The sequence below is a fragment of the Carettochelys insculpta genome, chromosome 32 (genome assembly GCF_033958435.1).
Source record: "Carettochelys insculpta isolate YL-2023 chromosome 32, ASM3395843v1, whole genome shotgun sequence".
Taxonomy (NCBI): domain Eukaryota; kingdom Metazoa; phylum Chordata; order Testudines; family Carettochelyidae; genus Carettochelys; species Carettochelys insculpta.
The window spans coordinates 9,718,165-9,740,974 of record NC_134168.1 but is presented as its reverse complement, the minus strand read 5'-3'; the positions used below and the strand labels follow the sequence as shown (position 1 = coordinate 9,740,974).

The 22,810-nt window shown below is 59.5% G+C and overlaps 1 protein-coding gene across 7 annotated transcripts; it reads right to left on the bottom strand.

Moving 5' to 3' along the window:
* Positions 1-2,562: 2,562 nt before the first annotated feature.
* LOC142004751 (uncharacterized) lies at positions 2,563-11,086 on the bottom strand. Of its 7 annotated transcripts, none has more exons than XR_012643029.1 (7): positions 11,044-11,086; positions 10,051-10,263; positions 9,706-9,771; positions 8,962-9,149; positions 5,897-6,158; positions 5,417-5,705; positions 2,563-4,589 (listed from the first exon to the last, which is right to left on the bottom strand). XR_012643029.1 is itself a non-coding variant. In XM_074982428.1 (5 exons), the coding sequence occupies exons 3-5, from the start codon at positions 8,968-8,970 to the stop codon at positions 4,548-4,550; spliced, it is 711 nt and encodes a 236-aa protein (XP_074838529.1). In that variant the 5' UTR covers positions 8,971-9,149; positions 9,706-10,263; positions 11,044-11,086; the 3' UTR covers positions 2,563-4,547. The 7 variants fall into 7 exon arrangements, 1 of the variants encoding a protein (XP_074838529.1); XR_012643028.1 differs by having other exon boundaries at positions 10,057-10,263; XR_012643025.1 differs by having other exon boundaries at positions 9,706-10,263.
* Positions 11,087-22,810: the final 11,724 nt, after the last annotated feature.

Sequence of the window (22,810 nt, the reverse complement as noted above, 5' to 3'; positions counted from 1 at the left end):
CCGAGGACATCAGCTGGAGGATTCGCCATGGAGCGGTGAGCACGGGCGTGTACTTGGCGTGGTTCACCCCTACCCCAGACACCTGCACCTTCTGTGGTATGACGGACGACCTGGTGCACATCTACACTGAGAGCACCAGGCTGCAGCCCCTCTTCCGGCTCCTCCACATCCTCCTCTTGAGGTTCTGGCTGCACTTCTCCCCACACCTCCTCATGTTATCACACCCTAGCCGTGGCCCCACAAAGTCACAGGACCTCCTAGTCGGCCTCATCCTGGCCATGGCCAAAGTGGCCATTTACAAAACCAGGGAGAAGGAGGCTGGCAGAGGGGGTAACCTGCGACTTTGGGGCCTACTTCCATTCCTCCATCTACTCACGAATCCCAGCAGAGTTCCTCTGGGCAGCGTCCACCCACTCCCTGGACACCTTTGAGGAGCAGTGGGCATTGTCCGGGGTTCTCTGCTCGGTGTCCCCCTCTGGTTCCCTCATTTTAAACTTTGACCCTCACACCGGCCCTGGTTTCTCTTTTTTTGTCCCCCGTGTGTATTTGGAGCTGCGGTTCCTTTAGTGGGTCCCTCCTTGTCCTACGAACGGTCTTTCAGTTGTGGGTGGGCTGTTTCCACCAACCCACCCAGCCTTCCAATAGGTGCTCACACCCAGCAGGAGACCTGCAGGACTGCTGTGGGGTCTGTCCCCACCCTTGGGAACCCTCCCCACGGTGGGCAGGCGTGGTGCTGCGAGGTGGGCAGCCCCTGGCTGCTTGAAGCCTCCGTGGGGCTGTCTTCTTGGGACACCCGCCCCCGCTTCTTGGGCCAGCTTGTCTCCTGCCCTGGCAGGCAGGCTGCTTCTGCCTCCCCCCACTCCCGCAACCTTTCCAGCTAGTTTTCTCAGGAGCTGCTGGGTGGGTGGAGTGTGGGGGACTCTTGCCCCCTGCCCCTTAGCAGGAGGGCCCCCCCCTTTCCATCATTTGGAGGGAGACTGCTGGCCCCCTGTTTGGGTCCATGCTTTCATCTGCCAGCTGCTGCACCCTCAGTGCTTTGGAGGAGGTAAGGGGCTTTCTTAAAGCGGCAGTTGGGCTCCCCTCCACAGCCTCCCGTGGAGTGGCTTGGGGAGCGGTGAGTTTGGGTGGGGCCCCTCTCCATTGGGGCTCCAGATCTACGTCTACACGTGAAGCCTACTTCGAAGTAGCCTATTTTGATGTGGAGACATCGAAATAGCCTATTTCGATGAATAACGTCTCCATGTCCTCCAGGGCTGGCAACATCGATGTTCAATATCGACGTTGCACAGCACATCGAAATAGGCGCAGCGAGGGAACGTCTACATGCCAAAATAGCACACATCTAAATAGGGGTGCCAGGCACAGCTGCAGACAGGGCACAGGGCGGACTAGCACTTCCAGGGCAACAGCTAGCCGCTCCCTTAAAGGGCCCCTCCCAGACACACACAGCCTGCACAGCATGCAGTCTGAAGAGCCATAGGTATGCAGCCCTCGGTCGACACAGTCATGGACCCCCAGCAGCAGCAGCAGCAGCAGCCGCCGCCAGAGGTCCTCCCAGCCGCCCTTGCAGGAGCAGTGCTCACCCTGCTCCATGCCATGTGGGAGGCAGCTGAGCACCTTCTTGCCACACAGGAGGAGGAGTGGCCCGCAGGGGAGGAGGACTCAACCCCCAACCTCGCAGCACCCCAACCCCCCCCGCCCCACCTCACATGCCACCGCCTGTGGAGCTACCCCACCAGCACCGACTGGGGGGAGTGGCTGGTGCTTGGGGAGTGGGACGACGACCGCTGGCTCAGGAAGTTTAGGATGAGCTGGCAGACATTTTTGGAGCAATGCCAGTGGCTCACCCCGCACTTAGGCACCAGGACACCGCCATGCAGCGTGCCCTCCCTGTGGAGAAATGGGTCGGCATCGCTGTCTGGAAGCTGGCCACTCCGGACAGCTACCGATCTGTGGGACAGCAGTTTGGCGTCAGCAAGGCCACCGTCGTGGCTGTCCTCATGGAGGTAAGAGGACCCACGGGGGGAGGGGGGAGAGGCAGCCCTGGCAGGGCAGGGGGGCCCGGGCAGGGGAGGAGAGGGGAGGGCAGGGCGGCCCGGGCAGGGCAGGGCAGGACAGGGGAGGGTCACGCACACCCTGCTCACCCCTCATTGGTGCTCTCCCATGTGCTTCCTCTGCAGGTCGTGCGCGCCATCAGTGTCATGCTCCTCCACAGGCTCAAGAAGCTGGGGGACCCAGATGCCACCATCGCAGGCTTTGCCACCCTCGGATTCCCCAGTTGCTTCGGGGCTCTGGATGGGATTCACATCCCCATCCGCGCCCCGGTGCACAGTGGAGGACGCTACATAAACCGCAAGGGCTACCACTCAGTGGTCCTCCAGGCCTTGGTGGACAGCCGGGGCCGTTTCCAGGACGTTTATGTGGCCTGGCCTGGCAGCACCCACGACGCCCGGGTTTTCCCTGCCCCTACGCCCACACCACGGAGCACCCAACAGCACACACACACGCCCACTTTTCCTGCACAAATAAAAGCACGCACTTGTTTGTAAAATCAAACTGGTTTTCTTTGAACTGTTATTTTAACTAATACTAAACTATATACAAGAACTTCGAACTATAATTGAATATTAAATAAGGATGCATATATTAACCAAACAAAACAGGGATTACAAGGAAGGGGAGAACTATTTACATGGGGGGGAAGGATCAGACTGGGCCAAAGGGGGGCACAAATAAATAAATCCAAACTATATACAAGGGGTGGGGCAGGTCCTGGGCCCCATGCCCTTTTTGTCCGGCACTGGGGGTGGGCGGCCGGGAGCCCCGCCTCAGCTGCAGCCCTGTCCAGGGCTGGCTGGGGGCCAGGCAGTCCGGCAGATACGTCCTGTGAGTCTCAGCTGGACCCAGGTCTCTTTCGGCGGAATGGCCCTCAGTGGCGGGGCGACGGCGGAGAGCGCGGCGACGAGCAGAGCAGCGGGTGGCACGGCGGGTGGCGCACTCAGGGCGGGCACAGCGGCGGCTGGCGCAGCATGGGGGGCCAGGTAGTCCACTAGCCAGTTGAAGATGTCCATGTAGGCCCGCCATGCCTCTTGGCGCCAGGCCAGCGCCCGCTCCTGGAGATGGAGGCGGCGTTGCTCCACCCGCAGGCGCTGCTCTGCGACCTCCAGCTGCCGGCGGTGGAGGGCCAGCAGCTGGGGGTCCATCGCTGGCGGCTGGTGCTGGGTCGGCCGTCTTGCCCGCCATGGGGCCGGTCATATGAACATAAGAACATAAGAATGGCCATACTGGGTCAGACCAAAGGTCCATCCAGCCCAGCATGCCATCTGCCGACGGTGGCCAATGCCAGGTGCCCCAGAGAAGGAGAACAGAAGACAATGATCAAGTGATTTATCTTCTGCCATCCATCTCCTGCCCTTGTTCTGAAGGCTAGGGCACCATACTTTATCCCTGGCTAATAGCCATTTAAGGACCTAACCTGCAAAAATTTATCAAGCTCTTTTTTAAACCCTAATAGAGTCCTGGCCTTCACAGCCTCCTCGGGCAAGGAGTTCCACAGGTTGACTGTGCGCTGTGTGAAGAAAAATTTCCTTTTATTAGTTTTGAACCTACTACCCATCAATTTCATTTGGTGTCCCCTAGTTATTGTATTATGGGAAAAGGTAAATAATTTTTCTATTTTCACTTTCTCCACACCATTCATGATTTTATATACCTCTATCATATCGCCCCTCAATCGCCTCTTTTCCAAACTGAAAAGTCCCAGTCTCTCTAGCCTCTCCCCATATGGGACCCGTTCCAAGCCCCTAATCATCTTAGTCGCCCTTTTCTGAACCTTTTCTAATGCCAAGATATCTTTTTTGAGGTGAGGAGACCACATCTGCACGCAGTACTCAAGATGTGGGCGTACCATAGTTTTATATAGGGGAAGTATGATATCTTTTGTCTTATTATCGATCCCTTTTTTAATAATTCCTAACATCCTATTTGCCTTACTAACTGCCGCTGCACACTGCGTGGATGTCTTCAGAGAACTATCCACTATAACTCCAAGATCCCTTTCCTGATCTGTCTCAGCTAAATTTGACCCCATCATGTAGTACGTGTAATATGGGTTATTTTGTCCAACATGCATTACCTTACACTTACCCACATTAAATTTCATTTGCCATTTTGCTGCCCAATCACTCAGTTTGCTGAGATCTTTTTGTAGTTCTTCACAATCCCTTTTGATTTTGACTGTCCTGAACAACTTGGTGTCATCTGCAAACTTTGCCACCTCACTGCTTACCTCATTTTCTAGATCATTGATGAACAAGTTGAACAGGATCGGTCCCAGGACTGACCCCTGGGGAACACCACTGGTTACCCTCCTCCATTGTGAAAATTTACCATTTATTCCCACCCTTTGTTTTCTGTCTTTTAACCAATTCCTGATCCATGAAAGGATCTTTCCTCCTATCACATGACCACCTAATTTACATAAAAGGGTCGGTCCTCCGCCGAGGGGCTGGCCTGGAGTGATGGCCCCGGAGGGGATTCCGGGACCACTAAAGCGTCGCCGGCGCTCTCCAGTCCTTCCGATGGTGCAGCTGTGGAACACAGGAGGGCGGGGGAAGAAGAGTGGAGACAGGCATTAGTGTGGGCCCCGAGCCGTGACCCTTGTCCCCTCACCCCTGTGCTGCAGGTTCCCCATCCCCGTCCCTGGGAGATGCTGCTGTGATGGGGTTCAAGGGTCCGCCTGCACTGCACCACGTCCCCCGGAGGGAGCGACTCTCACTTCACTCAGCAGGGTCTGACAGGAGAGGTTTCTTAGGCAACAGATGCCCAGTTTCTCCCAGAAGTGACAGTACAGCAGTCAGAGACAGTCCTTCCAACCCGTCCTGGGGAGAAGACCCCAAGGGGTGCCCCTCTGGGGTGTAGCTTTCCCCCTCCTCAGGCTGGCTGCCTTCCAGCTCTCCCTTCCCCTAGCCTCTACCTGTGCCCCCCCCTCCCCTGATTCAAAGCCAGCTCGGCTCCTCCCTCCTCTTTGTTCAGGGCAGAGGTGTAACCTGCCAGTTGTAGCCCCAGGATCATCCTTAGCCACTGGGAGCTATTCAGCGTGTTGCCCAGATCTCGCCTGAGACTCACATTTGCACTCCCCCCACTCCATCACATGCTGCTGCTGCTGCTGCTGCTGCTGCGGGGTGTCCCACCCCCTCCTCCCGGGGGACCCTAGAGGTTCTGCTCCCCCCAGCACCGGGGATGGGGCATGGTACTGTCGTGCTGGCGGGAGGGGGCAGGGGCTGATGCCCTCTTTTGAGGGACATGGCACTGCTGTCCTTGGGGCCATGGCCATCTGGGCATGTGGAGGGCCCTGGCCACATATCTCTTACCCCCGCCCCTCAACCCCGGGCGTGTACACCGGGGGGGAACAAACCTGTAGGTCCACTTCCGTGGTCGGGGGACACCCGGGGGGTGGACGACCGGCTGCTGATCCAGGATGGCAAGAGGATCTGGAGCCCGGTGTCGGTGGAGGAGGAGTCCCGCTCCTCTTACTCCTCCTGCTCCCGTGCCCCGGGAGTGGGCTCCGGGGGGGCCCCCAGGGTGTGGGGCTTACCTCCGGGGCGGACTCCGACCCTGGGGCCTGCTGGGGCTCCTCAGCCAAGGTGTCAAGCGTGGCCGGAGTGGAGGAGGTGTATCGGGGGCCCAGGATATCCCTAAGCTCCCTGTAAAAGGGACAAGTGACTGGGGCGGCCCCAGATTGGCTGGCCGCATCCCGGGCCCGGGCACAACCCTGCCGCAGCTCTTTGACTTTACTCTGGACATGGTCTGGAGCGCAGGCAGGGTGACCCCGGGCGGCCAGGCCCTCGGCCAGTCGAGCAAACGCATCCGTGTTCCGCCTCTTGCTCCCCATTACCTGGAGCACCTCCTCCTCGCTCCAGAGCCCAGGCAGGTCACGAAGCTCGGCCTCCATCCAGGAGGGGTCCCGCTGCTGCTTCCCGGCCTGGCTGCCAGCCCGCGTGCCCTGGCTGCCCTGGCTCCCCTTGGGGGGGGGTCTCCTGGGGGCGCTGGTGTGGCTGCCAGGTGGCCATCGCAGCTGGGGTGGCAGACAGTGGTGGCTCAGAGACATGCAGGCTGGCCGCGTGTCTGGGCTGCCGCCTGCACACTCTCTCAGCTTCCTGCACAGGAAGGGAGGGGGCGGGGACATTAAAGGGGCCGCTCCACATGGCCACCATTGACCTGAGGGGCTGGAGAGAGCGTCTCTCAACCCCTCAGCTGATGGCCCCCATGGTGGACCCCGCAATTTCGATGTTGCGGGACACGCAATGACTACACGGTCCCTACTTCGACGTTCAACGTCGAGGTAGGGCGCTATTCCCATCCCCTCATGGGGTTAGCGGCTTCGACGTCTCTCCGCCTAACGTCGACGTTAACATCGAAATAGCGCCCAATACGTGTAGCCGTGACGGGCGCTATTTGGAAGTTAGTGCCGCTACTTCGAAGTAGCGTGCACGTGTAGACACGGCTCAGAGGGGTGCCTGCATAGTCAGGGGAGGGGTGTTAGGGCTCAGTTCCTGCTCCACCCCTGCAGCCACTGCCTCCCTTATTGCCCTCCCCACCTCCAGCTGCTGCAGAGGCCCTTTCCATGTGGGCCCCCCACAACCAGATGCCCCTTCCACTTCCCCCCCACTTCCTGTGAGACTCTGCAGCAGCTGCTGTGGGCCCACCCCTCAGGTGTCCGTGGGCACATCCCTCCCTTTAAGGCCCGCCCCTTGGTCAGCTTTGCCACTCCCCCCGCTTCTTCTGAGTGCCCACGCTCCCCCCCGTTCTGCTTTGTTTGGCACCTGAGCAGCCCCAATCACACCCCCACACATGCACATATTTTGAATCCCCCCCACGTCCCAGTGCAGAAACAGGAGCCATCTTCACCATCTACTGCTGGGAGTTGTGGCCATTTCTGTGCTCCCCTTTCCCTGTCTCACTTCCCTCTCTCCCTTCCATTGCCCTTCGCCGACCTGACCAGGTCTCTGGACACTGTTGGAGGGGCAGCTACATTCCTCCTTCCCCTCTCCTCTCCTCTCCCCCTTCCCCCGCTCTCTTAAAGACCCTCACTCTCAATAAATTCCCTCCCTCTTACAGCTGCCATCTTAGGCTCCGTGCCCACTGGGGGGGGGGTCATCCAATGATGCCCCCTACCCCTCCCCTCCACTGCTACCCATCCCACCCATGAAACGGTGGCCAACTCGTCCAGAGCTGCCGGGATTGTTACCATCATGGCGGCTGAGGGCGCAGGCTCCGGGGCTCCTGCCACACCCATGGCAGCGTCCTCCAGCGACCCTGCCCCAAAGTCACCCCCCCGAAAAGACAGGAAAGGCCAGGGGACCAAAAAAGGGAAGAGCCCCGCCTGGAAGGCAAAACCTCCCACAGTGACCACTCTCACCCCAGCTGCAAATACATCCGATGCAGCTCCCCCTTCGTCCTGCCCCACTGTTGCTTCCACCAATCCTGGGGGCTCTGACTTCTCGGCCACCAGGTCGTACTCCCAGGTGGCGGCCACTGCTTCGGACCCTGTTCCTTCCGTCTTTGCCAGGACTACCACCCCGACGGTCGTGGCCCATTCCACGCACTCGCCAGGAGGCACGGAGTCCGCTGCCTCCTGGTGGCTGCCTCTCCCCACGTGCAGACCTACGTGCGGGCGTTGACATGGGTGGTGGGGACCGTGGCCGTGGTGGCGGCCTCCCGGATGTTCGCAAAGATCGTTTTGTTCCTGGCGTCGGAGGCCGCCTCCCAGGAGGCGGTGGAGAGGGGCCTGGCGGTTGGGGGCGTTCATGTGCCCCTGGAGCCGTTTGAAGACCTGGGTAAGTGGGTAGTGTTCTCTTCTGTCCCACCCTTCCTCCCCAACTCCGCCCTTCTGCCATTCCTTCCTGCCCTGGGCCGGCCTTTGTTGGTCCTGATTCCCCTCGCCCTAGGCTGTAAAGACCCCGCCCTTCCGCATGTGTTCTCCTCCTGCCGGCAGGCCCATGTCCAACTTCCGCCGGCAGCAGCACAGGGCTGGGTAGTCCAAGAGGGAACTATACTGGTGCCTTATCAAGGGGTCCAGTACCGGGTCTTGTACACGCTGGGGGAGGCCCGGTGCTTTGTGTGCCAGGCGGCAGGGCATGTCCGGAGGGATTGCCCCCTGGCCTGGCACAAAGAGGAGCCCGGGACCACCTCTGACCCGGAGGGGGGTCAGCCACGAGACCGGCAGCACCCCAACCACAGCAGGCCCTGGGACTGCCCCTCCTCCTGCCCTGCACCACTGGAGCGGGGAAGGTTCCCAGCGGATGGAATGGAGGGACAGGGGGAACCCCACAGTCTTGCTGGAGGTGTGTCGGGCTCTTCCCTGCAAAGTGGGGCTCTGGATGGTCCCCGGTTGTTGAAGGTCCCTCTCGGACTGCTCTCCTGGCTGCTCTTCCCCCTCAGCTCAATCCATTGGGCACTGAGTATTCCTGCCTCTCTCAGGTTTTTCGGTTTTCCATCCAGGATGTATCCTCTAATTTCTCCTGGAACCCCCTCAAGGAACTGTTCCATCTGCATCAGGAGAGATATTTCTTCCCGGGTGTGGGCTCTCTCTCCAGAGAGCCATATTTCCCAGTTTTTTTAGTACACGACTGGCATGTTTGGGGAAGGGTTTGGTTGGGGTCCACTTGGAGGCCCTGAAGCGACACCGGGCCTGTTCAGGAGTGAGTCCCATCCTGAGTCTGGCCTCTTGCTTAAACAGTTCATAATCATTTGCCAGGCCCCCTGGCAGGTCAGCTGCCACCACTAGTAGAGGACCAGTGATTCGTGATCTTAAGTCCATCACGTACTGACAAGGAGGAATGTTGTACCCATGGCAGGCCCTCTCAAAGTTGAGGAAAAAGTCCTCAACATCATCCCCTACTTGGTATACGGGGAGTCTCCTGGGGGGCAGAATGGTGATGGGGTTGTTGGGTGGAGTACCTGAAACATCCGCCCGCTTAGCTTTTTCCAGTGCTACTTGGGCCTTTAGTTCCGCGCTCCTCGTCTCTGCGGCTATCTCGGCCGGCTTCACTTGTGCACGCCTGTCCTCCATCTGCATGAGGAACTCCATCTCTTTGTCAGAGTCCGGCCTGCACTTGAGGCATAATCCCACATAGAGAGAGCCCCACCTGAGGCAGCACAAAAACAAACAACAAAAACAAAGGGGAAAAAAGAAAACAAAAAAAATTGCAGATCTTGCAGCACAAAAGAGAAACTTGTGTCCTTTTAAAAATCCTGGGTTCTCAACATCACTGCCACCATGTCATGGCTCCTTCCCCACTCTAGCAAGATAAATGCAGAAGTGGGGGCCACCAAAAGTACCTCCAAAACCTCATCTACCAGGTTTTGGTATAAACTTTCCCCCAAAACCCTACAAACCTCAGATTTGGGGGATAAAATTCACTGCCACCACCCAAGTAATAATAAGGAAACCAGGGAGAGACGACTTGGGAAATCTTAGCCTCAGAAGTAAAAACCAGGACACAAATATTAACCAATACCAAGTTAATAAAAAGGAAAAGAGAGAACTTTTATTTTGACAAAAGTATTTGTGTTGCAAACCTCATGACTAGATTACAAAGTTACAAAGAAAGTAAAAGAACATTTCTAAAAAGGGCCCAGACATCAGACCCCACTTCCCAAACCATAAAACAATCAAGCCTTATGGATCTATCTAAACTTTACCTGACTGACAGAAGACTGGAGGGCCTGTTCTTGGAGGGAGCTATTCTGTGTCTCTCTCCCTCATGGCTGGAAAGAAGAAGAAAAGAAAGCAGAGAACAGAAGAGGGAGGAGCCAAAATTCAATTCTTACCTACATTCCTATAGGCCAACCCCACCTGGCTAAGAAGGTTAACCCTTTTACTCCCAGGCTGCTGGCTAACCCTCATGATCATCACACAGGCCCTCCCCGCTCGTTCCCAGTTCTGACCCAGGGGGCCTGTGTGGCTGCTGGTGGGTGGGGAGGGTCCCCCTTGTTATGAGAACTGCAGCTCTTCCCTGGGTCACTTCCCCAGACCAGTCCTCCCACCTGTACCTGCTCCAGGTAGTGGCCGTGGCAGGAGCAGCAGCAGCAGCCGCCTGTTCTTTCTTCTGGCTTGGCTACTCCTGTGTGTTGAGCCCACTTAGCCTTTCCCCCTATCCCAGGGCCTCCTGGGCAGCACTTTAGCCCCTTGTGGATGAGCATTGCTCTCCTCCTCCTGCTGCCTCTGGAAAACTCCTCCTTCTGTTCTGTTCTGTTCTGCTAAAAGCAAGCTTAAGTGAGACCAGCTGTTCCCTATTCTCTCAGTGCAGCCCCCTCCCCAGCTGCTCACACCCTGTAGGAGACCAGCAGGACTGCTGTGGGGTCCTTCCCCCCACCTTGGAAACCCTCCCCACATATTGGAGACCAGGAAGTGGGCAGGCGTGGTGCTGGGAGTGGGCAGCCCCTGGCTGCTTGAAGCCCCTGTGGGGCTGTCTTCTTGGGACCCCCACCCCTTCTTCGGCCAACTTCTCTCCTGCCCCGGCAGGCAGGCTGCTTCTGCCTCCTCCCACTCCCCCACCCTTTCCAGCTAGTTTTCTCAGGAGTTGCTGGGTGGGTGGAGTGTGGGGGACTCTTGCCCCCTGCTCCTTAGGGGTGAGTTTGGGTGGGACCCCTGTCCACAGGGGCTCCAGAGGGGTGGCTGCATAGCTGGTGGTGGGGTGTTTGGTTGTTGTCCCTGCCCCACCCCTGCAGCCACAGCCTTTCCCACTGGCCTTCCCACACCCAGCCACTGCTGGGGCCCTTCCCATCTCAGCCCCACTCTAACCAGTTGCCCCTTCCTCCCCCTTGCTCCTGTGAGGCTCTGCAGCAGCTGTTGTGGGCCCACCCTCTGGCACCCGTGGGCACACTCCTCCCCCCAACCCCCCCTCCTTTGGCTGGTTCTACCCCCCTTCCATTTTGCCCCCCCTTCTTGTGCCCACGGCCCCCCCGTTTTTCTTTCTGTTGGGTGCCTGAGCCCCTCCCCCGACAACACATCCCAGTGCACTCGCAGGAGCCGCTTACCATCTTGTGCTGGGAGTTGTGACCTTCCTTTCCTCCCTCTCTCCTCCTTCCACTCCACCACCTGACCAGGTCCTCACCCTGGCCAGTGGGGGAGGGGTAGGCAGCCACTTCCTTCCTCTCCTCCTCCCTTCCCCCAACCTCTTAAAGTGCCCCAACAATAAATTCCCTCACCCTTGCACCCCTCATCATGGCCTCTACAGCCACTGGGGGGTCATCTGGTGATGCCCTCCTCCTCCACTAGCACCGCCTCTGCCCCTGAAATGGCGGCCTCCTCGTCCAGGGCTTTTCGGGTCCTTGCCATCTTGTTGGCCAAGGGCAAGGGCGTAGGCTCCGGGGCTCCTCCCACCCCCACTGCGGCATCCTGCAGCGACCCTGCCCTGAACCCCACCCCCCAAAAGGGAAGGAAGGGCCAGGGGAAAAAGAAAGGCAGTAGCCCAGCCCGGAAGGATAAACCTCCCGTGGAAAGGGCTCTTACCTCTGCTGCTGCAACATCCGGTGCAGCTCCCCCTTCTCCCTGCCCCACTGTTCCCACCACCATGCCTAGAGGATCCAATTCTTCGGCCCCCAAGTCATACACCCAGGTGGCAGCTGCTGCCTCGCACCCTGCTCCCTCCACCTCCACCAGGACGACCACCCCTGACGGTCGCGACCCCTTCCCCACGCTCACCAGAAGGCACGGAGTCCGCTGCCTCCTGGTGGCTGCCTTGCCGCACGTGGAGACCGACGTGCGAGCGTTGGCACGGATGGTGGGGCCGCGGCTCTGGTGGCGGCCCCCGGATTTTCGGGAAGATTGTTTTCTTCCTGGCTTCAAAGGCCACCTGCCCAGGAGGCGGTGGAGAGGGGCTTGGTGGTAGGGGGCATGCACGTGCCGCTGGAGCTGCTGGAAGACCTGGGTGTGCGGTTGGTGTTCCCCTCCGTCCTGTCCTTCCTCCCCAACTCCACCCTTCCGCCTTTCCTCACTTTCCTGGGCCGGCCTCTGTTGGTCCTGAGCCCCCTTCCCCGAGGCTGCAAGGATCCCCCCCTATGGCACGGCAGGGCAGGGTAGCCCAGGAGGGGGCTATACTGGTGCCCTACCAAGGGGCCCAGTATCAGAACTTTTATACCCTGGGGGAGGCCCAGAGTTTCGTGTGCCGGTCGACGGGGCACATCCGGAGGGATTGTCCCCTGGCCTGGTGCGAAGAGGAGCCCGGGACATCCTCTGGCCTGGGGGGTGCCAACCACAAGATCGGCAGTGCCCCAACCAAGACAGAACCTGGGACCGCACCTCCTTTTCTCGTCCCGGACAGATCCATCGCTGCTGGGGCCTCGGAGGGTGCCCAAACCGGTGGTGCCGGGCAAGAAGAAGCGGACTCTGGCGTCCGAGCGGGGACAAGAGCCGGGTCTGTGGAGGAGAGGGAGGCAGGGCTGGGAGCAGGACCTGGGCAGGGCGCACCCCAGGGTGGGCCGTCCCTTCTCCCTGCTGTCCCGGCCCCTCCCTGCCTCCCTTCCTCTTTGTTGCCTCAGCCCCCTGGACCTTCCTCCTCTGCCGCCCAGCCCCCATTCTTGGAGGACTGGGTTTTGGTAGAAGGAAAAAGAAAAAAAAGAAGTGCGCGTGACCGGCACCCCACCCCAGCGGAGGATGGCCATAAAGGACACCACCCCTTCTGCCCCGGAGCCGGAGCCTCAAAAAACAGAGACTCCCTCTGTCGCCCCCTCGCTCCCCTCTGACATCCCTCTGACCGCTGCCCAGCTTGCCCGTGTGGAGCATCCGGAGGAGGTGAGCCTCGGCCTCGCCCTTCTCTCGCAGGAGGTCAAGGCCCTGGGTCTCGCCCCGTCGGCTCTGGATGCGCACGGCCAACTATTGGAGGCCTGTGGGCCATCGCTCTCCTCCCCACCCCCCTCGCTCCCCTCTCCCCGTCCATTAGCACCCCTTTAAGTGGCCCCCTTCCCTGCTTCGGGACGTCGCAGGGTGCGGCCCCCCCATCTCAATCGGCTACGACCTCCTGGCGGGGGTCGCCCACCCCCCGGACGCCCCGGGAGAACTGGTGTTCCCATTATGCCCTCTCTCCCCTCTCGGACCTGAAGACCCTACCACCATTTCCCCCACCCCATCAGTGCCCGCCACCGAGTGCATGGACACCTTCCCCCTAACCCCAACTCCCCTTCCACCGCCCGTGAAAGTTGCCCCTCCCGAGATCCCCTCCGGTCCCATCCCAGCCCCTACCCCCATCCCTGATCCCCTCTCCAATCAACGTGCCATCCAAAAACCTGCAACCCTCCCCCCTCGCAGTTCTTCTGCTGCGACTATACCCCGGGGGCCAGCCGGCGGCGGGATGCGCTCATAGGGCAGCTGGAGCAGGAGGTTCTTGAGCTGGATAAGTGCCTAGCTGCCAGCCCCAGAGCTTCATCCCTCGGCGGCACGTACCAGGAGAAGAGGGACGAGCTGAGCACCCTCGATGCCCTTCCGGCACAGGGGACTTGGTGAAGTTGCGAATCCACCTCCTTCGGGAGATGGATCGTGGCTTCTATGATTCTTCTAAGCCCTGGAGAAAAAGAGGGATGCCAAAAATATATGCTCTGCCTTGTTGCGGAGGATGGCACCCCTCTTACGGATCCAGTGGAGATGCGCGAGATGCCTCGCGCCTTCTACGCCACCCTTTTCTCCCTGGATCCCACTGACGCTGACTCCCACAAGGTGCTTTGGGACTAACTCCCTTCGGTCAGCACGGGCGACCGGGAACGGCTACAGCTTCCTCTCACTCTAGCTGAGTTCTCAGAAGCCCTCCGTCTCATGCCCACCAATAAATACCCGGGCATGGACTGGCTGACCGTGGAGTTTTACAGCATTTTGGGATGCCCTTGGCGAAGACCTGTTCAGCGTCTGGGCTGAGGCCTTGCAAAGCGGGATCCTCCCTCTGTCGTTCAGCTGGGCTGTCCTCACCCTGCTGCCTAAAAAAGGGGACCCCCACGACCTTCGGAACTGGCGTCCCATCTCGCTTCTCAGCACGGAATACAAGATAATCACCAAAGCCATCTTCCGCCACTTGGGGTCCGTGCTGCAGGACGTGGTCCACCCCTACCATACCTACACCGTCCCTGGCCGCACCTTCCTCCACAACCTGTACGTGGTCCAGGATCTCTTACAGCTTGGGTGTAGGGATGGCCTGTCGTTCACCCTCCTGTCCTTGGACCAAGAGAAGGTGTTCGACAGGGTGGACCATGGGTATCTCCTGGGCACCCTGCAGCCCTTTGGCTTCGGGCCCCTCTTCGTCGGATGTCTCCGGGTGCTGTACGCTGCCTCGGAGTGCATGGTCAAGCTCAACTGGACCCTGACCGCTCCGGTCGGGGAGTACGACAATGCCGCCTTCTCATGACAGATCTACGCCCTGGCCATCGAGACCTTCCTCTGTCTCGTTCGTCGAAGGCTGACGGGTTTGGTGCTTTGAGAGCTGAGGCTGCTGCTGGTCCTGTTGGCGTATGGTGAGGACGTGCTTCTTGTGGTTCAGGACCCGGGGGACCTGAAGCGGCTGGAGGCTTGCCAAGCCATCTACTCGGCAGCCTCCTCCGCCTGGGTCAACTGGGTCAAGAGCTCTGGCCTGGTGGTCGGAGCAGGATGGTAGACGAGCCGCCCCCCCACCCACGCTCCAGGCCATCCGGTGGAGCGTGGGTCTGCTGCTCTCTCTCGGTGTTTATTTATCCTCCCCGCCGGAAAAACTGGCAAGGTTTAGGGAGTAGGGTGGCTGAGAGGTTTCAGAGGTGGACAGGACTACTCCGCTGTCTCTCCCTGCGCGGGAGGGCACTGGTTCTCAATCAGCTGATCCTGTCCATGCTCTGGTGCCGCCTCAACACCCTGGTCCCACTCCCGGAGTTCCTGGTCCAGCTTCAGAGTTCAACCCTGGGGTCCTTCTGGCCAGGACTGTGCTGGGTCCCTGCAGGGGTACTCCATCTTCCCCTGGAGGAGGGAGGACAGGGCATGACTTGCATGCACACTCAGGTCCACGTCTTCCGCCTGCAGGCCCTGCAGGGACTGCACCACACCAGCAATGCAGAAAGTTCGGCATGGAGTACGCTGGCGCATGCTTTCCTCCACCGTTACCGGGGGCTCCAATACGACCAGCAGCTCCTTTATTTACCCAAGAGACTGTCCGCGAGGCCTCTCGGAGCAGCCGGCCTTCTACCAGGACCTCCTGCGCACTTGGCGGCTGCTCGCAGCCTCCAGGACCTTAGGGGCCGCCACGGGGGAAGACCTCCTCATGGAGCCCCTGCTACACAGCCCTTACCTTTATGTGCAGGCATCAGAGTCTCCCGCGGTGCACTGGAGGTTGATTCTCGTTGGAATCACCAGGGTCGGAGACCTCCTGGACTACGACCGGGGATACTGGATGGAGGCCCCGGCACTCGCTCGGCGCATGGGGCTCAGCACCCTACGTTTCCCCCAGCGTGTACTTGAGGAGGTGAAGGCTTCCCTGCCGCCCACTGCTCATGTCTACCTCGATTGGGTCCTGCGAGAGGGTGCGCCCTGCCTCCTTCTTACTCCTGGCCCTCCGGATCTCTTCCTGGGCCGCCAGCCTCATGACCCCACCCACCACCCCCCTCCTCATCATCCCAGCCAGCTGCACACCTTGCAGCCGGTCCCCTTCCGAACTGCACCTAGACATCTTTTCTACATGCTCGTGCTTCACACGCTCCACTTCCCCACCCTCGTGTCCCGCTCTGACCATAAATGGCGGGACCGGTTGCCACCATCGGAGGGGGGGCCAGCTTCTATTCTACCTTGATTCCTTGGCCCTCCGGGGACATCAGCTGGAGGATTCTCCATGGAGCGGTGAGCACGGGCGTGTACTTGGCGCGGTTCATCCCTACCCCAGGCACCTGCACCTTCTGCGCTTTGAGGGAGGACCTGGCGCAGATCTACACTGAGTGCACCAGGCTGCAGCCCCTCTTCCAGCTCCTCAAGAACCTCCTCTTGAGGTTCTGGCTGCACTTCTCCCCACACCTCCTCATGTTATCACACCCTATCCGTGGTCCCACAAAGTCGCAGGACCTCCTCGTCGGCCTCCTCCTTGCCATGGCCAAAGTGGCCATTTACAAAACCAGGGAGAGGAGGCTGGCAGAGGGGGCAACCTGCGAGTGTGGGGCCTACTTCCGTTCCTCCATCTGCTCACGAATCCCAGCAGAGTTCCTCTGGGCGGCATCCACCGACTCCCTGGACACCTTTGAGGAGCGGTGGGCACTGTCCGGGGGGTCTCTGCTCAGTGTCCCCCTCTGGTTCCCTTATTTTAAGCTTTGACTCTCACTCCTGCCCTGCTTTCTCTTTTGTTGTCCCCCGTGTCTATTTGGAGCCACAGTTCCTTTAGTGGGTCCCTCCTTGTCCTGAGAGGGGTCTTTCAGTTGTGGGCGGGCTGCGTCCACCAACCCACCCAGCCTTCCAATAGGTGCTCACACCCTGCAGGAGACCTGCAGGACTGCTGTGGGGTCTGTCCCCTCCCTTGGCAACCCTTCCCATGGTGGGCAGGCGTGGTGCTGGGGGTGGGCAGCCCCTAGCTGCTTGAAGCCCTTGTGGGGCTGTCTTCTTGGGACCCCAGCCCCTTCTTCGGCCAGCTTCTCTCCTGCCCTGGCAGGCAGGCTGCTTCTGCCTCCCCACACTCCCCCACCCTTTCCAGCTAGTTTTCTCAGGAGCTGCTGGGTGGGTGGAGTGTGGGGGACTCTTGCCCCCTGCCCCTTAGTAGGAGGGCCCCCCCCTTCTATCCTTTGGGGGGAGACTGCTGGCCCCCTGTTTGGGTCCACGCTTTCTTCTGCAAGCTGCTGCACCCTCACTGCTTCGGAGGAGGTAAGGGGCTTTCTTAAAGTGGCAGCTGGGCTCCCCTCCACAGCCTCCTGTGGAGTGGCTTGGGGAGCAGTGAGTTTGGGTGGGGCCCCTCTCCACCGGGGCTCCAGAGGGGTGGCTGCATAGTCAGGGGTGGGGTGTTAGGGCTCAGTCCCTGCCCCACCTCTGCAGCCACTGCCTCCCTTATTGACCTCCCCACCTCCAGCTGCCGGGGCCCTTTCCATGTGGGCCCCCCCCCAACCAGCTGCCCCTTCCTCCTCCCCTCGCTTTCTCTGAGGCTCTGCAGCAACTGCTGTGGGCCCACCCCTGAGGTGTCCATGGGCACATCCCTCCCTTTAAGGCCCCTCCCTTGGTTCGCTTTGCCACTCCCCCGCCTTCTTTTGCTCCCCCCATTTTGCTTTGTTAATCACCTGAGCCCCCCCACTCACACCCCCACACATGCACATATTTTGAGTGCCCCCCCCACGTCCCAGTGCAGAAACAGGAGCCATCTTCACCATCTAGTGCTGGGAGTTGTGGCCATTTCTGTGCTCCCCTTTCCCTGTCTCACTTCCCTTCCCCTGCCCTTCCCCCACCTGACCAGGTCCCTGGCCACTGTTGGAGGTGCAGCTACATTCCTCCTTCCCCTCTCCTCTCCCCCTGCCCCTGCTCTCTTAAAGACCCTCACTCTCAATAAATTCCCTCCCTCTTACAGCTGCCATCATGGCCTCTGTGCCCACTGGGGGGTCATGCATTGATGCCCCCTCCCTCTTGCCTCCACTGCTACTCCTCCCACCCATGAAACGGTGGCCCACTCGTCCAGAGCTGCCGGGATTGTTATCATCATGGCAGCTAAGGGCGCAGGATCCGGGGCTCCTGCCACACCCGCAGCAGCGTCCTCCAGCGACCCTGTCCCGATGTCAGCCCCCACAAAAGGACAGGAATGGGCAGGGGACCAAGAAAAGGAAGAGCCCCGCCCGGAAGGCAAAACCTCCCACAGTGAGCACTCTCACCCCAGCTTCAAATACATCCGATGCAACTCCCCCTTCTTCCAGCTCCCCGTTGCTTCCACCCATCCTGGGGCCTCCGACTTCTCAGGCCCCAGGTCTTACGCCCAGGTGGTGGCCACTGCCTCGGACTCTGCTCCTTCCGCCTTTGCCAGGACTACTACCCCTGACAGTCGTGGCCCCTTCCCCGCACTCGCCAGGAGGCACGGAGTCCGCGGCCTGTGGTGGCTGCCTCGCCCCACGTATAGACCTACGTGCGGACATTGGCACGGGTAGTGGGGTCCGTGGCCGTGGTGGCGGCCTCCCGGATGTTCCAAAAGTTCGTTTTGTTCCTGGCGTCGGAGGCTGCCTCCCAGGAGGCGGTGGAGAGGGTCCTGGCGGTTGGGGGCGGTCATGTGCCCCTGGAGCCGCTTGAAGACCTGGGTAAGTGGGTGGTGTTCTCTTCTGTCCCACCCTTCCTCCCCAACTCCGCCCTTCTGCCATTCCTTCCTGCCCTGGGCCGGCCTTTGTTGGTCCTGAATCCCCTCGGCCAAGGCTGTAAAGACCCCGCCCTTCGGCATGTGTTCTCCTCCCGCCGGCAGGCCCATGTCCAACTGCTGCCGGCAGCAGCACATTTCAGCCTAGAGTCCGTGAGGGCCCTTCTGAAAGAGGGCAAGGGGACCCCGAGGAGGGATGCCACAGCCTACCACTGGGCCTGCAGCTTCTGTGACACCCTAATTGCTTTTGGGGTCAGTCACGGTTTGTTGTATGGCCCCGGGGGACCTTCGGCGCTCCGTCTGGCAGGGATCCTCCCCAGCCCTTCAAATGGCGCTGCTCATCTTTGCCACACTAAATGCCAGGGGCGGCGGGGCAGGTCACCACAGGTGCCGAGTGCTCTCCTTCCTCCGGCGGGGAGGGTACTCGCTCACCTTTCTGCAGGAGACCCACACTATCCCAGCCGCCGAAGCCAAGTGGCGGCTGGAGTGGGGAAACAGGGCCTATTTTAGCCATCTCTTGGCCCACCGGGCTGGGGTAGCAACGCTGTTCTCCCCAGACCTGCAGCCCGAGGTGCTGCGGAGCGTCCGAGGTCATGCCACGCCGTCTGCTTTATCTCCAGGTGCGGGTGGAGGGGCTGCCCCGTCGCCCTCTTAACGTCCATGCCCTGACACTCCCCCCGGAGAAACCACCCTTCTTCCGGCAGGTGGCGGCCTTCCTCGGCACTATTGATCCTTGTGAGTGCCTTGTCCTCATCGGGGATTTCAATTACACCCTCCAGGAACGGGACCGCACATGGACGGAGCAGTGCCAGGCTGCTGCGGACATCTTCAGGGGGCTCATCAACCATCGCTCCCTGGTGGACGTCTGGCGCAGCCACCACCCCGACGAGGACACCATCTTCACCTACGTCTGGGTGGTGGGCCATAAATTTGTACGCTCCTGGTTGGACTGCATTTATATTACCCGTCAACATTTCTCTCGGGCCCACTCCTCCAGCGTGCAGCCGGCCCCCTTCTTGGACCACAATTTAGTGGTCATAAAAGCTTCCCTTTGACCGGGGAAGCGGGGGTTGGTCTACTGGCATTTCAACAACAGCCTGCTGGAGGACGTGGGCTTCACTGCGTCCTTCCAGGAGTTCTGGTTGGCCTGGCGCGGGCAACGGTGCGCCTTACCCTCGGCACGGCAGCGGTGGGATCTGGGAAAGGCGCGTGCGCAGCTATTTTGCTGCAACTATACCCGGGGGGCCAGCCAGCGGCGGAAGCGCTGATAGGGCAGCTGGAGCGGGAGGTTCTTGAGCTGGAGAGGCACCTAGCTGCCAGCCCCAGAGATCCATCCCTTCACGGCACGTACTGAGAGAAGAGGGACGACCTCAGGGCCCTCGACACCTTTCAGTCACAGGGAGCCTTGGTGAGGTCACGAATCCAACTCCTTTAGGAAATGGACCGCGGCTCCCGCTTCTTTTATGCCCTGGAGAAAAAGAGAGTTGGCAAGAAACATATCCTCTGCCTTCTTGCAGAGGATGGCACCCCTCTTATGGATCCAGCGGAGATGCTCGAGAGGGCCCGTGCCTTCTATGCCACCCTTTTCTCCCCGGATCCGACCGACGCCGATGCCTCCAGGGTGCTTTGGGACCAACTCCCCTCGGTCAGCGTGGGCGACCGGGAACAGCTGGAGCTTCCTCTCACTCTCTCCGAGTTCTCGGAAGCCCTCCGTCTCATGCCCGCCAATAAATACCTGGGCATGGATGGGCTGACTGTGGAGTTTTACCGAGTGTTTTCGAACGCCCTTGGCCCAGACCTGCTCAGCGTCTGGTCTGAGTCCTTGCAAAGCGGGGTCCTCCCCCTATCGTTCAGGCGAGCCATACTCACCCTGCTGCCCAAGAAGTGGGACGCCTGTGACCTCAGGAATTGGCGTCCCATCTTGCTCCTCAGCATGGACTACAAGATCATCGCTAAAGCCATTTCCCACCGCTTGGGGTCCGTGCTGCAGGACGTGGTTCACCCCAACCAGACCTACACCGTCCCGGGCCGTACCATCCTCCATAATCTGCATTTGGTCCAGGATCTTCTTGAGCTTGGGTGTAGGGATGGCCTGTGGTTTGCCCTCCTGTCCTTAGACCAAGAGAAGGCGTTTGACAGGGTGGACCACGGGTATCTCCTGAGCACCCTGAGGGCCTTCGGCTTCGTTCCCTGCTTCATAGGGTTTCTTCGGGTGCTGTATGCTGCCTCGGAGTGCATGGTCAAGCTCAACTGGACCCTGACCGCTCCGGTCAGCTTTGGACGGGGAGTACGACAAGGCTGCCCGCTCTCAGGACAGCTTTATGGCCCGGCCATCGAGCCTTTCCTCTGTCTCCTTCGTCAGAGGTTGATGGGATTTATGCATTGGGAGCTGAGGCTGTAGCTGGTCCTCTTGGCTTACGCCGACGACATGCTCCTCGTGGTTCAGGACCCAGGAGACCTGGCGCGGCTGGAGGCTTGCCAAGCTGTCTACTCGGCAGCCTCCTCTGCCAGGGTCAACTGGGTCGAGAGCTGTGGCCTGGTGGTCAGGGCTGGATGGCAGACAAGCCTCCTCCCACCCGCGCTTCAGGCCATCCGGTGCAGCACGGGTCAGCTGCTCTATCCCGATGTCTATTTATCTACCACAAATGATGGGACCTCCTAATATCTTTGGAGGGTGGGGAGCCACGGTGGGCCAGCCTCCATTCCACCTTGGTTCCGTGGCCCACTGGGGACATCAGCTGGAGAATCCTTCATGGAGCGGTGAGCACGGGTGTCTACCTGATGTGGTTCACCCCTACACCGGACACTTGTACCTTTTACAGCATGAGGGAGACCTTGACGCATATTTATGTCGAGTGCACGACCCTGCAGCCCCTCTTCTGGCTCGTTCACAACCTCCTCCTGAAGTTCTGGCTGCATTTTTCCTCAAAAGTCTTTAGCCTCTCACACCCTATCCGTGGCTCCATGAAGGCGCGGGACCTCCTCATCAGCCTCCTCCTGGCTGTAGCCAAAATGGCCATCTCTAAAACTTGGAAAAGGAGGCTGGCAGAGGGGGCGACCTGCGACTGTGGGGCCTAATTCGTTCCTCCCTCCAGTCACGAATCTGGGCAGAGTTCCTCTGGGCAGCATCCACCGACTTCTTTAAGGAGCGGTGAGGACTGTCCGGGGTTCTCTGCTCGGTATGCCCCTCCGGCTCCCTCATTTTGAACCTTTGGCCCTCACTCCCATCCCTGTTTTTTCTTTCACTGTTCCCTGGAGTCATTTGAAGCCAGTTTTATCCAGTAGGTCCCCCCTCGCTGTGAGAGGAGACTTTTAGTCATGGGCGGACTACACCCGCCCACCCACCTGGCCTTCCAATAGGTCTTCCCTCTTGTTCTTACTCCTCCCAGCCTTACCTTGTCACATATCCCCCCTCCCCAGCTCAACACAATGGGCTTCAGCTACCTGCCTAGGGCCTCTAACAGCCGGGCCCAGGGAGTGGGAGGCGCCTCCTTGCCGCACCTTCCTTCCTCCACAAGGGGTCATGTGAGAGCTCGGGTGCTTGTCTGTCTCTCCATGAGAGCCAACATTTCATTTTATGAGGATGGGTCATTCAGGCAGACCCATCCCTGAAGTCCCAGTGGTGGCCCCCCTCATGTACCGGTCCAACACAATGGTCTGCAGGATCTTTTCTGGGCCACGAGTCTTGGGCTGTAGCCATTTTCTGGCCAGATTGATTAAGGAGAACAGCTGGGCCCTCAGTGCTTCTCCTTTCCGGTACTTCCATTTGTGGAACCTCTGGGCTCTGACGGCCATTGTCACCCCAGTCTGGGCCAGGATCTCGGCTTTCAGCTGGGTGTAATCTGCAGTCACCCACTCCAGTGGGTGGAAGTAGGCCTCCTGGGGCTCTCCGCAGAGGAATGGAGCCAGGATGCTGGCCTATTGGTCTCAGGGCCAGCCTTCCCGTATGGCCGTCCTCTCAAAGGCCAAAAGGTATGCTTCTCCATCGTCCTCCACTGTCATCTTCTGGAGGTAGTTGCTAGTCCGTGTCGGGGAACTCCTTTCCCCTGGGGTACAGTGTCCCCTAGAGGTCTGAGGCTGGAGGTTAAAGAAGTGAGGCAAGAGTGAGATCTAAAAGGAAACTTTATTATGTATGCATGCAGGCTGCCAGATTCCAAAGAAGTGGGAGCCCTGAGAACCACTTCCAAGAAGTCTTTATTGAGTTTGTTTAGATGGTTTAGTAATTAATTGTCTTCTTTCACATATGAAAGTCTCAGCAGAATTGCCCTCACATGTGTCTGCAAACACCAGCTCTTCTTGAGGCCAGTTTATACTAGAAAGGTACATGATAACCCAGACAGAGGAGCCTACAGGATAAATTGTCTTGTGGTGACAAGGAAGGGACTTCAAAGAAGTACAGATGACCCTCCCCTCTAGTATCCCCTTACAGAATGAGGCTAGTGAGTGTGGGAAAAAAAACCTCTTTTTACCCTTTGAGCAGTTTTTCCCCCACAGATCTC